General features: G+C 43.4%; 1 protein-coding gene across 2 annotated transcripts in view; it reads left to right on the top strand.

Annotated features, from left to right (window-relative positions):
* Positions 1–16,290, top strand: part of AFF2 (ALF transcription elongation factor 2) — a 489,926-nt gene that overhangs the window by 433,283 nt on the left and 40,353 nt on the right. For both annotated transcript variants that reach the window (XM_067722201.1, XM_067722200.1), the window contains one exon: positions 16,109–16,268. In XM_067722201.1, coding sequence (XP_067578302.1) covers positions 16,109–16,268 — 160 coding nt within the window. The remainder of the gene's footprint in view (positions 1–16,108; positions 16,269–16,290) is intronic.

Raw genomic sequence — 16,290 nt, 5'->3', positions numbered from 1 at the left:
TGTGTCTTCTCTTGTCATTGGATAATTACCATAGCTTGACTCAACGCGTTTTCCTATCACTGAAGACATGGATGTGTTGAAGTTACTGCGCGATGGAGGAGATGGCGAGAAGGAAGGGAGTGCGCGAGATCTGTTGCTTTTTCAAAATTGTCATCGAAAGGATAGCCAGAACAGAAATGATACTGTGTTGGCTTCAAAAGGGTAAGCAGGTGTCTTCGAAGTCCCAAATGAGCTGTGTACAAGCTTGTACAAACAAGTGCAGAATCAGGCCTGTTTGTTATTCACACAAACAGAGTTGAAACCATCTGAATTCCACAGTTCCCAGAATTCAGATGGTGCACAATGGTCCATAATGGGTAGCACCTGTGCTTACCTCAATTACCAGACAGTCTGAACAACGGCAGAAAGGGCTTACTAGAATTTTTTTCAATAATAGATTTAGTTATGTCTTTCATAATTGGATTCAAAAGCTCAAAATTTCATTTTGCAACTTGTTCATAAAATGTGTATGAAAAAGTCTGGCATTTATTCAAAGGAAATAGTCTATGAAGGAAAAATTGCAGAACAGCCAACCGCTCGTAACTAAAGCAGCCAACTTATAGTCCAGGCACTTGGCAAATACACCATCTTTTTATTATTTCAGTAATTGAATTTCTGTTAAAGCGTGGAGCATAATTTAACATGAGGAATTTATTTATAATACAATAGTGTTTCAGTAATAAATGCAGTATTATTGTCACTTTTAATGGAGTCTTATGTATTCCCTCTGAGACCATGCGGCAGACTTGAAGACAGCCACTGCACCAGTGCTGTTTGTAGACAATTGAATTAATTGGAGACAGGGTCATTAACTCGACCTGAATACCTCTGATTGCTTCTGTAAATAAGGTTAGAGAGCAAATGGCTAATCTTCGTTGTCATTATAGATTCCTCTTACATTTTCACACTGCCTTGTATATTAAGATCATTTTGCTAAGCAGCTTCTCAGACTCCCCTCATATTTACAGTATTATCTTGCGTGGCACATAACCATAATTGTATCAGACTTATATTACATTCTCCATATCTTTATAAAACAGGATACTCGTAAAGAACCTATGTTGAAGCGCAACTCGTAAAAACCATCAGACCAATAAATGAATAAACCACAGTGTGTAAACCATCATATTAAAGGAAAGAAAATCACAGAGCAAAAGTGGCTTTGGTCTCCTCTCGCAGATCCGTATATAATTTGGAAACACGATTAACACAGGATGGGCTCCCAAAGATACAATCCCTAAAGAAAAAGCACAGCAAAGGAAGCATTGATTAAAATCTCTCCGTGTTTCAGATGACGCCGTGCCCTTTCTTGCCCTTCTCTAACGGCATTTATAACGTGCAAATTACAGGAGGTTAGGTTCTTTCTGCCTGCTCATTCTAGATTGGAGTTAATTGAGAACTATTTGACATATAAATCTTAAAAACTTTTAAATATTTGACTTGTTCTTTTGCATATCAGTATCCTGTTATAGGCAGACAAGATATTTAGAGGGGACTGGGGGGAAAATTCTCCCATTCTAATGACTCAAATAATTAAAAAACATATACTGGAAACATTTCTATAAGTGAACTTTGTCAAGTCCCTTTGTGATACAATTCAGAAATAAAGGACCGTTAAAAATGGACGGTATTATGAATATTGAGTCTTTTACAAGTAAGATGCCAGAAAGAGAGGAGGAGGGGAAAGAAGAAAGAGGAAAAAACGTAATGCTACTCTTTGTTATTTTTCCTGACAAGATTTTTTTAAATTACTGAAAATATCAAAGTTGTCATCAGTACTAGATCTGTACTGGTTCATTTATACTGCTAGAAGAGTAGGTTGGTTCTACCTAAACCATAGCTCCAAACCAGGAATTTATCATTGCCCTGTGGCCAACTGGAAGCCTATCGATCAGTTTGTTCCCCAGCTTCACTGAGCTATGATGGACAAATAAAAATTGTACACGTTTAAGGTGCACAGTGTGATGTTTGAATATACACGTACATTGTGAAATGATTAGCGCAATCAGGCTAACAACCACATCTGTCACCTCGTGTAATCACCCTTTTCTTGCTGTGAAAACGCTTGCGATCTACTCTCTTGGCAAATTCCAAGTACACAATACGGTATATTATGAACTAGGGTCACCGTGCTACACAGTAGGTCTCCAGAACTTATTCACCTTATAACTGAAGGTTCGTACCTTTTGACCGATTTCCCCCCCACCTCCCAGCCCCCGGAAACTACCATTCTACGCTCTGTTACTATGAATCCGTTTTTTTTTCTTTAGATTCCACGGATAAGTGAGAATATGTAGTATTTTTGTTTGTGTCTGGTTTATTTCACTTGGATAATATCCTCCAGGTTCATCCATGTTATTGCAAGTGGCAGGATTTCCTTCTTTTTTAAGGCTGCATAATATTTATTTCCTATAGATAGATCGAGCGATCGATAGATAGATAGACAGATACCACATTTTCTTTAACCATTCATCTGTCGATGACCACTTCAGTTGTTTCCATATACAGGAAGCATATCAATTTTCATGAGTTTCATGGCCAGCTGAAAGACAGTTGACATTTACCCTGAATATTTAATGAGTCATGTTCAACAGATAGAAAAATAACCACCATTTCAGTCCTTTTAGACTTTTTGCCTTTATACATTCTTATTTCTGCAACTAACTTTCGCGTATGTGGTGAGAACTTGAGTAACATTTGACTCTCATGCGTGTAAATGTACATAGGTGTGTGCGGTCAAAACCTGGCTAGAACCCAAATGAGCATTAATGTAAACATTCACCAACAACAATATCTTCTTCATTCAATGACTTAATGTCCAACGTGTACCACTGAAGTCAACATTTCTGTTCTTAGCCAGCTAGTAGCAACATTATTTTTAAAATTTAAAATCAATATTGTGCACCTCATTTGAGGGATGGTACTTCTCTCAATAGTGTTTTACTTCTTAGGCAACTCTCTTAATTGATGCTGAAATTATTTTACCTCTCTTGGTATTAGCCATCTTGGATTTTAGCCAATAGATGCATCCACTCAGTCACACGCACGTGCACATACGTACACTCACAGGCATGTACACGCACTCACACATGGACCCACGCGTTCTCTATCATTCAGATACCTTGAATTTAGGCATAGTTGTCTGAAATACGTAGTGAAATATAATTGTACTCAAAGGGAACATTTTCAGCGTGTAACCTTTCTGGAAAATACTTCCCCACCAACTTTTTGCCCAAGTTTCCAACCGGCAGAGTGATGTACCTCGGTCTTGTCATTATGAAGCTAGAGTAGTGTAGGCTGGTGGAAGGTGCATGGGAATTTGCGACATTGATAACATCAGGCTAGAAAACACATCTCACTAACAGTACACGTCTCATGTGGTTTGCAAGGGAGCGTATTTTTCTTGTTTGGGACATTTAAAATCCCCGCCCCACCCGCAAGTTATGAATGCCTTTCTTCACCGTAATTCCTGAGATGTACATTTGTTTGGGCTTAGCTGATGGGCACCCTGTATAACTGCGAGTTGCTATTGACATACTCTCAGGATAGGCAGATTCCCAGGCTTTCAGATGACCACAAATGTAATTTGCTTAACTTCGGAAGGTATTTTTAATTGTCTGTTTAATCCTTTTTATTCTAAATTCTGCCTTCTTTGGAATTTCTAAATATCCCCAATTCCTCTGCATGACAAATTCCTCCACATGACAAATTCCTCCTCTTAATGACAAAACCAAACACCCTGACCTTGTTATTACTAGCCTGTTTGTCATTATCACAGATCCTGCAAGTTCTTGGAGAGATGCCTAAGTTTGTTTCCATTTCTTTCTAGATCAGCCTTTAAGCGGCTCTGTGTTCATTTGTAATACGGGATTGCCATTCTTGTCACTAATCTAGATTCGAGTGTAAGCCCTGCCGTTCCACATACAGGAGTCAATGTTGAATGAAGCTGGCTGTACTTAGCTATCTTATTACCGGTGGCCACGATCAGACTTTTCCTCTTGACGTCAAAAGCGTGTTGGGCTCAAGATCAAAGGAGCTCCCCAAGTATGAGGAAAGTGTGGTCCCCTCTTCTTCTCTCATTTACACTTGACCTCCTTTCATTTAGCCTTGATGAGAAGGGAGACTGTTAGCTGGAAGGCAAGATTTTCAGGCAGATAGCATTACAGGATTAGAGATCCAGTATTTCCTTTGCTGTCATTCAAAATAACAGGTGTAGGAAATTCTGTTTAAAATAGCTGGGCTTTTGACTTAGAGGACTTCTGTATAGAAGACTTAAGATGTCAGCTTTAAATATGACATTGGTAGTCTTAGGCAAAGAATGGGAGTGAATTCTTGTAGAATCTGTCTTTTCTTGCCTGGCCTGTTTATTAATGGTCTTTGTGATTTATTGTAAATGCTGGGGAGGATTTTCAGGCCCATTTATCATGGGAAGGGAACACCTTCTTGTTCCTAATGTGAGTGTGTCACAATTAGCAATGCATGTGGGCTAGGAGATTTAGTTCTGTCTTTTGTGAAAGTCCTTCAACCTCAAATTTAATCCCAAATTGATTGAATACTTTCTCTTCCATGAGGAAATTAATTATGCTACTAGAAAAATCATCAACTAGAAAGGGAGTTAATATCAGGCACAGTGTAGACTGGGCTGGTTAATGTATCAAAATGATATGACGAGGGTAGCTCATGTTTCACACAAATCGAAATAATGGAATCATCATTTTAATTAAAAATGGGAAAGTCTGTGTATAGATGGCATTCATTTTCAGTAAGAGCCACACCATTTATTTCTTATGTTCATGCATGAACATTGCACCCCGTGACCCATGGACATCTGTTGCTCAAAATACCAATTACATTAAAACTGTCCATCCAAATATGTTACGTTTTGTCAGTAGAACTGAAGCTGAAGAAAGAGTCAGGCGCTGTGATGGGCCAACAGCCATCCAACCAGTTGAGAGGTTACACATCCATCAGCAGACAACCTATTTGCTTAATTATGTGCATCAAATGAACGTCTGACTCAGGAGGTTTGGGGGTTGGGTAGGCTGGCCCAAGTGTGACTTCTGTTGAGAGTCGGCAGTACATAGACATTTCATAGTTAAGTATTGCTCTTTACCAGGTGACCTTGTTTGTGCTGATTTTCTGTTCATTGTGAGGCCATGTGGAGTGTGTTTTCGTAACAAGAAGATTATATACAAGTTATCGTGCCAGCCATACAGAAAGTGACGGTAGAGTCCGGCCCCTGCCATCGAGGAATTTACAGTGTAGGTGAGCAGGCAGAAGGTTAGCACACTGTCATAATTCGAGAATAATGAAGTGATAAACTGTGATGAAGTTAGTGAAAAGAAATCAGAACAGGGACGTAGGATCTGGGAGAATTAAAGTCATGGCGAAGACCTCGGGTTCTTCGAGGAACCCGAGGAAGACCTCGGGAATTTGAGCTTAAAGGATAAAGATTTAAGGAAGCAGAAGAGAAGGAAATAGTGTCATTCTAGACTGAAAAAAACAGGGCAAGCAAAGGCATGGGAAGAGAGGGAAATAAAGACTGGCCCTAAAGTAGAGGGGTAATGGAAAAAGATCTCTGAACATCCTGTAGAAAAAAACTGCATCTCTCCGCAAGGAAGTCATGGTAAATTCTGACACCAAGAGATCTCGTGCCGTATATGGTCACTGGGGCCAAGTACAAAATAACTCAAGGCTTCTAATCTAATACGGAGCGAGGCCGAGGAAAGTGAGAACTGAATCTGATTTGCAACAGGGAGTGGGCAGGACAGGGGCTGTTGGTAGTAATTAAGAAAGCAGTTTCACGAAATTGGGTCATTTGTAGAGACGTGGATGGATCTCGAGACTGTCCTACAGAGTGAAGGAAGTCAGAGAGAGAAAAACAAAGACCGTATATTAGCGCATAGATGTGGAACCTAGAGAAATGGTACACGTGAACCGGTTTGCAGGGTGGAAATTGAGACACATGTAGAGCACAAACGTATGGACACCAAGGGGGGAAAGCGGCGGGGCGGTGGTGCTGTGATGAATTGGGAGATTGGGATTGACATATGTACACTGATGGGGATAAAATGGATGACTAATAAGAAAAATAAATAAATCATAATAAAAAAAACTGAATTAGAAAGGATTAACGGTGGAAAAGAATAAGTTGGGGTTGGGACCGTATGAGGTCAAAGTCAGAAGGAAGCAGGTACTATAAGGGAAGAGAAGCTATAAGGTAGAGAAAAAATAATAGAAAGAATAAGTGTGTTGGTGATGTCAGGCACCAACACGTGCAGAATAGCCGAGTCACACTTCTGGAGCACAAGTGGTCCGTCCTGCTGCCGTGGGTCTCAGGTCTGGTTTGCACACAACCCCAGTTCCTGGAGGCCTGAATGTACGATGACTTCTGTTCTTGGTTTTCCTATTGCACCACATACCTCCTGACATTAAACTTCCCATTATACAAAGTACCTGCAAGACACACACACACACACACACACACACGCACGCACGCACCACACACAAAAAAAAGAAAGCAGTTTCAGTAGGCCAAAGAGTTACAAAGCCTGATTACTGGGCCTATAGAAGTCTGTAGTGGTGAGGAAGTGAAACCATCCTGTGTTGACCACGGCTTTAAGAAGTGTCACAGTGGAGGACAGTCAGCCACTGTTTCTTGATGAGGAATCTGGTCTCACCCAGAAGGGCTGTCTGGGCAGCTTCTGCCCCTCATGGCTCTGTGCTAACGTTACTGCCTCTTCCTCGTGTTAGGGTTAGACACTGCAGTTTTGCAAGGTGCAATTTTTGCCATTCGCTTAGGTATTCGAATGCTTTTATTTATATTTCAGGCATAATTATGAAGGCACATTCAGTAAGGAAACTATATAGGTTTTAATTTAGAAATTGTGTATATGACTTGGAATGCCATCCATTGGATACCCTGTCATCCCATATACAGGAATTTTATTTTGTAGGTATTACTTTTATAACTTAAAAGCTTTTCATTGAAAAGCACACCTATTAATATTCATAAATATATGAAGTACCATTGGAGGAACCATAAGAAACTGATAACAGTGGAAAACTTTGGAAAATTGGGTGACGTGACAGTAGAGGGGCAGAAGATGTACTTTTCATTGTATCCCTTACTGTAGCTTTTGAATTCAGTTCCATGTTTCTTACCTGTTTAAAGACAAATACAATATTTGAAGAAACACAATGATGTGAAACATAAAGGACATTTAAATTTCCCCTATTTCATCTTTACAAACTACTACTCTGTGTGGAAAGAGTTATCAGCTGTAAACTGGAAATCTTTTCTTCTAGCCTCCGTGAGTTTTGTCATTCTCAGGAGTCAAATGCAACAGGCTTTTCTTAGCCTAAGGGGCAGATTGCCTTCAGTGTTTTGAACACTGAATTCTTGCAATCCGTCTCATTAGGTCACTTGAAGAAAACATTTGGGATTAATTCTGTGTTCCTGTTGCTTTTTGGTATGATTACAGGGTGGATTTTGTAGTGGATCCTGGATTCTTTTCCTTTCCTCAAGCTGGACTTGCAGTTTAAGAAAGCGTCCCAGTAGCTTGGTGAAACCCACCACCACTCACTCTGCCTCAGAGCCCAGCCCCATGTCATGGCTAAGAGGTCCTGGAGCATCATGGGTAAAGTGGGAGGATAGCCGTTCCATCTCTCCCCCGCCCAGTGTTCTTGTAGCAATCACGTGAGGTCATGGGAGTGAAAATACTGGAACATTATCAAGTGCTCTGCACTTGAAAAGTATTTGGTCTTGTTGCTCCAATGATGACGATCTCCTGTTGGAACCATAGGCAGTGGGTGCGCCCGGGGACAATTCTCCTTAGAGATCTTACAGAGAAGACCTCTATATGGCTTTACTCTAGGGTGTCTTAAGCGCACCAAACATTGTACAGAGTGTGTGTGTGGTTGATAAAGCCTCTGGCCTTAGAAGCTCACCCTCCAGATCAAGTGTCTCTGATACATCAGGTAACAGATCAGACATGAGGGGGAGCAGACATTACTGATAAGGAGATTGGCGTTGGGAGACAGCAAAGAAGAAATGTAGTCTAGGGAGAGATTGGAAGAGGGATGCCCCCTTTTCCAGTCGAGAGGCAGCTCTGAGCATGATGGGTGACAGAAAGAAGTCCTCAGCACGGGAAAAGGCAGAGGCTCGTGCCGACGGCTCTGAGCCTATCAGCAGCCCGTTCTGTACTCTCCTGGGGAACTCAGGCTGCCCATGGCTGGGGCTCTCCTGACGGGGAGTTGGGCTCCATCTCCAGGCCAGTCCTATAGACACAATGGCAAGATTCCTGCAGGGGAGCAGCCTCTGGGTTTAAGTCACCCAGTCAGAGTCATCCACTGCTCCCCCTGGGATTGGTGACTGATGGAATTCTTTATGGGAGCGCTTCGACCTTGTTATGGGTTCCTGACATCCGGCCCTCTCTGGGTTCCTTACGAATGTGAGCTGCCAACCGTTCATTCCCTGCTTTGCTGGAGACGGGGTCACGGGAGTCGGAGTTCTGTCCACTTGCTTACCTTCATTCTCTCCCTTGCCCCCATTTTAAAAAGTAGACTTTAAAGGCAAAACGGACAAAAATGCTTGGCTGTATAGTTTTTTTCACCTGTTTGTTGAAACAGTTCTGACCGATAGCAGAAAAGTCACTGTGGCTTTTAATTATTTCCAGAAAAAAAATTGAATACCGGTTTATTCTCCCTAATGCAAATTGTGATGTTCTCAAGACATAAATGGCCCATTAGCCACCATTGACCAGGCTTGCTGGCAACGCGCTGACACTCTCCGTAGCTCCACCTCACTTCATACTGCAGTGAGGCGGGATCCAGATGCCTTGGTTTTTTCCATTCCTTTGAAACTGCATGTTGAAGTTTGCCCCGTAGTATCCTTAAAACTAGTTTTCAACTTGATATTGTTCGGTGCTAAGTCTCGGTATTCTCAGCTGTAGAATGGGAGTAGTAAGAGTGCCTGCCTTACGCGACTCTTGTGAGGATTCAAAGAGAAGATTCAGGGAAGGTGCTGAACCTGGTTCCTGGCGCACCTCACATGCTCCATCTCTAGTTAGCCATTACGAATCAGGCTCAGGCTCCCAGCCATGACCATGGGTACAGTCTAATACCACCCTGACCCTTGGCGGTGATGGTGGCACGCTCCCTCAGACCCTCGTAGTGATCCATGGGGCACATTTGGAGGAAAGAATTACGCGTTTAGTCAACTCCCAGTGCAGGCAGGTAGCCTCAGGAAACTTGTAAGCTGAAGCTGGTTCTTATCAGAAGGAATCGGATAAAACCTCTTCAGGAATAATTGCCCAAAGAAAGCTTCAACTTGACCAGGTTAGATTCAAAATGACATAAGGCAGTCAACTTTCTTTGTTGTTAAAGGAATACAGAATAATTATGGAAAAGTAAAATCCACAGTTGATCTCAAAACTGTGTTTTAGGCATTAGTTTCCAGTTCACCAACTTATTATTTTTTTCCCAGCAGTCTGTATCTGAATAGCCTCTGTAGCCTTGCCTCTCAGTGTGGTTCACTGACCAGGAGCATCTGTAGCGCCTGGGAATGCGGAACTCAGGACCCATTCCAGGCCTACCTAATTAGAATCTGCATGTTCCAAATATCTCCAGGTGATTCGTAAGCACATTAAAGTTGAGAAGTACTGGTTAACAGAGTTCTCTCACCTCTATTTCTTGACTCAGTCCTCTTAAAGCCTATGTGATGTATTACCCCATTTTACAGATGAGGAAACTGAAAACCTTCCATTAAGTGCTTAGCCTAAGGTCACACAAAAATAAAGTAGCCAAGCATGCTCCTCTCACTGTACTAAAACGACCTCTTTAAAATCAGTAGGGGAAATGTAGCTGTTTCGGTATGTGAAATAGACTGAAAATGGGAGAATGGGCACAGGCAGGAAAAGGTGACAAGGGCCTGGGTCTGGTCATTCCACCAAAAGGGTAGCCAAGCCATTGCCAAAGTCACTCAACATTATGGCCTCAGAAAAGAAGTAAGATGCCACGTAAGTTAGGATAAATAGAACTAACTGCTGATGATCTAAAAATGTGACGAGCCGTTCATTTCGAGTTTTCATGAAAGTTCCAAATGGTCAACTTGCAGCTTCTTGGGAAGATATAACCTCTTCGATTGCCCGTTGCTGTGGCAGTAATCTACTAGAGCCTCCCTGACACCAAGCTCTGGCTCCCAGAGAGCCTGGGATGACACTGGGGCCACCTAGATGATCCAGAACCATCTCCCCATCTCAAGATCCTGAATTTATTCATATCTGCCAACCCCGTTTTTCCACATGAGGTACCATGTTCACAGGTTCCAGGGATTACTATTTGGACGTCTTTGGGGGAGTCATTATTTCACCAACCACATATCTCTTCAGTCAGTCAGGGCTTTAAACTATGTCATATACGGTAATTGCCCATTAAACTATGTCATATACGGTAACTTGCCCATTAAACTATGTCATATACGGTAACTTGCCCGTGAAAATGAATGTGAGTGGATAGGTGTGCATCTCCTTCTTATGCTTTGCAAATAAATTGAGCAGACTCCATTTCAAACACCAGAATCAGACAAAAGGACAAAATCCCAGTGTACACACACATTAGACAAAGATTATCTCCTCGGAGCCATGCCAGGGTGTAGCCCGAATTACAAGCGGATGGCTATTCACTATCTGCTTGTCAGTGGCACCAGTGCATTAACACAGAACGTACTTGATTCTGAGTTGCTTGTGATAATATTGGGATATGCGGTCTTTGGTTTTCGAACTGTGCTCAGGGGCCATCCCAGGGCGGAGGAAGAGCTGCTGGGGACTTCCTCCCCTACATTCTGCCCAATCCCTTGTTTCCACCAGAGCAACCGTGTTTTTATCTGTCTTAAGTATTATGCTTCTGCCTGCACTTTCTTTTGGCCAGTTGGGCTAAATGGATTTTCTGGGGGAGGGTTGGGGTAGATTTCAAAACTACTGACTCAGACCAAAATGGATTCCTCCCATCCCCGGGCTGGAAAGGCTCAGGGTTCAGAGTGTCTGCCTCTAGGTGAGGCACATAGATTGTTCCAGTTTTGGAACCCAGAGTTCAGAGAGGAAAAGGAGGAAGAGAGGAAGAATCAGCTATAAATGTTGATTCCTTTGCCCCAGGGCCATCCCTTTACAACTTGATGATGGAATCAAGTATAGAAGCATTTCAAATTATCTGGTAGACAGACATTTGATCTCTATAAAACCGGAAAAGGGTCATGTTGATGAAATTCGTACAAGTCTCAACTGAAGACGAGGGTTTAACAACATCCTTGATAGACTCCCCCATCAAACATCTCATGCTACGTCTCTTTGGCAAGGTCTGGGCCTTGTGAAATATGCTGCCGAGATGAATACCCTGTGGACTTGCTTGTCGAAGCCTTCCCATATATGTTTCCCACTACAAAGTCATTACCCCTTCTGGAACCTTTCCTTTCTGATGCCCACACAGCTTGATTGAGCAGAATGGCCAATTCATCATCCCTGTTTATCTCCTGAGAGAGGAATTTACAGTTAAATTAGGATTCGAGTCAGATAGCACTGATGCAGATGTTTGGTTTTCCGGAGACCGTTAATCTGAATTAGTGAAAACTCTGATTTATGAAGTAGCCGTACAGAAAGGCAGCTGTAATCCTCTGAGGTTCATACAAGAGCTCTGTGACTGTGCCGCCGAGAGTAGGTCATTTCAGACCTGCCTTAAGGAGCAGATTGGATTGGGCAGAGGTCTCACACATTTTCTCTAAGGTCCAAACCATCTCCCTTAAAATCCCCTGTGCACTTTCATTTCATGAGGATCATAGTCTTTGAGCTGGAAGACACCTTAAAGATCATCCAACTCCTCTGTGGATCGATAATAGGAATCCTTATTGCCGGCTATCTGGTCACCTAAGGGTATCAAGCTCCCTGGCCCACAAAGCAGTGGCTTCTTTGTGCGGCCAGCTGTAGATTTTTAAGTCTTTTCTGATGTTGAAGTGAGATCTTTCCTGGCTAGATCTCTAATTCCTTGGTCCTAGTTTTACCTTGGAAGACTCTCAGAAGTAGCCCACTCCCTTGCCCATAGGACAGAGCTTCCGGTTTTTGAAGCTGTCATCACATGAACCGCCCCCCTCCCTGCCCCAGAGTCTCCTCTAGGCAAAGTAGTCCCAGTTCTTTCATGTGGCTTCCGGACTGTCTATCTAATGGTGTCACATACATATTGAGCCCTTGACTGCACAAGAGGCCTGGTCGGTGTAAGCGTAGAGAGACTGTCATGTCTAGAGATTAAGGTGCCTGAACTACCTCTTAAAACCCATCTTTTACGCGATTACTCCCATTCTTGAAGTAATAGAATCAGAGACAGAAATAGGATTCCGTGGAACTGACCTATACTTCCAACAAGAATCCAATCTCTGTCCCAGCTAAAAGCACTGGCGCTTATGCAACCTTAACCAAGCAAGAAGACAACTGCAGAATTTGTATGGGGAGGGAACTCCACAAACTGTGTGGAGTCACATCATTATGTCACAGGTAGAAAACGCCTTTCAAAAATGGGAATATTTGAAATTAAATATAGAAACGTTTGACAGTCAAAACCATCATCATAATACTTTGGTGCATATTATGTGAATATAATTAAGCAATTAATTTTAATTTTGGTTTATGTATATGGCAATGGAACATTTAAGAACTTAAATTTTACCATAAAAAAAAAACACGCGAAAAAAATCCCATCTTTTCCCCCTAGTACTCTCAAGCTTCCACACTAGGGCCAATGCTGTCTGCAGAAGGCATCGTAAAGACCTCCCAAACTTCTCTCCCACTGGCCTGCTCTTTGATCCCCTTCTCTAGCCCTGGATTTCCCCAGGAGGGTCATTGACTTGCTAAGGCAGCTTCTTTGCCCTCAGTCTGGCCCGTGACCGTGAAGACCTACCAAATGGGATTAGGATTAAAATGAGGCTTCGCTCCGCTCAGTACAGACTGCTCACCCGATGAGCACAGTGGCAAAATCTGATCTTTGAAAAGGTTGAGCAGTTCACTTTGAAGTTGTTCACAAACGTAGGTCCTTTGAGAAGTTTTATTACATTCGGGATGAAATCACAGAGTACACTTTTCATATTTACAGACTATGGAGTAGGTGGTTTCATATATTAAATGTTAATGGTTTTTAGTATCACCTATTATCTCTGTTGTAACCACTAGCATTCTTTTTAAAAGCAATTTATTAAAATATGAAAGCAAATGGTGCATGGGAAATAAGTCTAATGCAGTTGGGGAATGACGAATGTGGAAATTGCACATCCGTCCTTCATCTCCTAGGCGGAATCGAGCATTACGTGGGCTAGCATCCCTCATAGCCACTTTAATATACATTTGAAAAATAAACTAGCGACATATGAAAATAAATGTAGCAGAAGTGGGAATTTAACTAGCTGAACAGCTAACGGGTTTCCCTCCCACCAATGCTGGCTCTTCCCTGTTTCCAACTGTGCAACTGCTCTGAGAAAGCAATTCTTTCTCATAAAGATGTTGAAGTCCTTCACCCCCCGTCTGAGTTCTCACGGGGCCCTCTTTGAATTCAAGTCCACCGTCCCGCTCATCCCCAAGTATTTCTGTCCATCAGTGTGAGCATGAAAAGCTGACGTACCTCTCCCTGTTCTTTCTATACTTGTTTCCCCTAAGTGGTCACTGTCAACGTTGACTGGCCGTGAGATCCTTCCCGAGAACACAGCAATAGGTTTAGCTGTAGGAAGACTTAGGGAAGATAATTTCAGTTCTCATTTCACTGGATCTCAGTGAAGGCCACTCTTAGGTTTCAAATCATCTTTATTTCGTATCTGCGTCTATACATATATTTACGGTCAATTTTTCATATGTGGTTTCTGTCCACATCTACAATCTCTTAATCACAATTCTGAAATTCAAAAAGTTTTGAGAACTCTTATTTTCAGACAGACTCATTTGATGACAAAACCTGACCTAAACTGATGTGCACGTAATAATTTCAAGTCTTTATTTTTCTCATTGTGACTGTTAACTGCAGTAGTATGAATGAGTTTTATTAAAGGGTGCTTCCCAGATCCCACTGGGGAGTATTATAGATGTGGTATAGCTACCATATTGCTTTTTTAATTAAAAAAAATGTGAATATCAAAATCCATCTCCCTTCCAAAGGCTTTGGATAAGGGACACCTGTATACAGACACACACACACACACAAACCATAAATTAATGTATAGATAGGAAAGAAAAGTAGGAAACAGCCTTTTCACGTGAAAGTCATAACCATGGGAGTACAAGTTAGATCTTAAGTCTCTCAATCCACCAGGCACTAGTCTGAGTATTGCTGCTGCTCTGTGCTGTGTCTGAAACTTTACTTGGGGGGAATTGAGGCCAGGCAGGCACAGCCTCTGGATTAGTTGCACTTAAAGCTTTTCCCTCCGTCTTTATTTAGTAACGAAAGACAAAAACAATTGATTAGATTTAGAGGGTACTTTGCATAAATATGCAAGGGTACTTTATGCATAAATACTAAAAAGGAATGCAGGGAACGAAGCGCACTGAGCGCATGTAGAGCCCTGGCTCCACTCTCTCTCTCTCTCCCTCTCTCTCTCACACACACACACACACACACACACACACACACACACACACACTTTCCCAGGGGATAGAGTCCCCTATTTCTTCTGCTTCCCCTAATCTCTTGGTGTATTTGGCAGACGAATGAACTTGCAGATAGCATTTATTTAGCAGATAGCATTTTTAAATGAGCTTCGGCTATATGAAAGAAAAGAGCTACCTGGGAGATTAAAGGGGCCGTCTTCAGGGACGCGAGGCACACGTAATGCAAAGTCTGTACGCATTGGATGGTGACGGATGAGACACCCATGCTGGTTGGGGATCCTAGGCCTTCCCAGGCAGCAGCCGAGCATGGCTCCGGCTCAGCGGGCAAGAGCTGTAATGTTGAGAGCTAGGCTCCAGTGAGGGTGCGGGGTTGGGGCAGGCGAGGAATAATGGTCTCTGGCAGAGGGGGGCCTTAGAGTCCCTCTCTATCCAGTTTGAAGGTGGAGCCACAGGACCAGGTGCCCTCCAGGGCCAGGACTGGGTTTTCCAGGGAGAGCTGGGCAAGGAGCTGGGAGTCTGAGAGGCAGTGAGGTTTGGACGGCCAGCCAGGCGGATAGGAGGACCAGCCCAGCCCAGCAGCGAGTATGCTCTGGCCCCCAGCTCATCCCTGTCCGTGATTAAACTTCTCTCCAAAGAGGGGCCTGGGCTGATGAGACAGAGAACGGACAAGACCCCTCCCCGCCCCCCTCGAATTTAGAGCCCCATTTTGGAGTGAAAGCAGAATAAAACTAGTCCAAAGAGATGATGAACAAAAGGACAGAAAGGCTATGACATGCCCCAGAGTGCCAAGAGGCAGCTGAGGTTGATTCGTCACGGGGCGCAGAGGGCAAACGATTAGTAAGGAAGAGTATGGACTGTCAATAAAGACAGCGGCAAGTGGTGTCCGTTTCCCAGTGCCTTGCTTTACAGATTTAAAATCAGTCATTAGAGACGGTTGGTCCTTTATGATCATACCTCCTGGTAAGGGTTCTAAGAAGCGTTTACAGAAATTCTGCTGGAGGAGGCCGAGAAGTGCGTCCTATCATCCCCTAATTCACATGGTCAACTCTGCTCACCTTGGGGCCGGGCGCTGGACACCTGGCCGCGAATATCTTTACACAGCCCTGCCCCCTGAGGGACCTGAGAGGCCACGGTCCCAGTCCCACTTCTGTATCTACTGATAGCTACGTGGCTGAGGCAAGCCCTCCCACTTCTCTGAACCTCAGTCTCCCATGATGAAAGCGAGGATTCAACTCGCCCCTTCTTGCCGAGAGGACAGTACTGTGCATATAGCTAAGATCAGAGCCCCTTGACAGACCTGTGGGTCACTCCCGGGGCCTCCTGTGAAATGGGATGGCAAGCTCCACTCACCTGCCCCTCACAAATCATCAGCCTGTATGCTGACCTGGGCTCTTTTCCAGCTGGTCTGAGACCAAGTGGTGTCGTTTTCCTTTCAGCCCGCTCTTGGCCACGCCTCAGCCCACACCTGCAGCGCCAGCCAGCGGGGGATCCGGCAGCTCCAGTGACTCTGAGAGCAGCTCAGAGTCAGACTCAGACACTGAAAGCAGCACCACTGACAGTGAAGCCAATGAGGCGCCGCGCGTGGCCACGCCAGAGGTGGGTGACGGGCCGGGGCCCC

This window comes from Pseudorca crassidens, chromosome X (assembly GCF_039906515.1).
Source record: "Pseudorca crassidens isolate mPseCra1 chromosome X, mPseCra1.hap1, whole genome shotgun sequence".
NCBI classification, from domain to species: domain Eukaryota; kingdom Metazoa; phylum Chordata; class Mammalia; order Artiodactyla; family Delphinidae; genus Pseudorca; species Pseudorca crassidens.
This window is presented reverse-complemented; position numbering and strand designations above follow the sequence as displayed.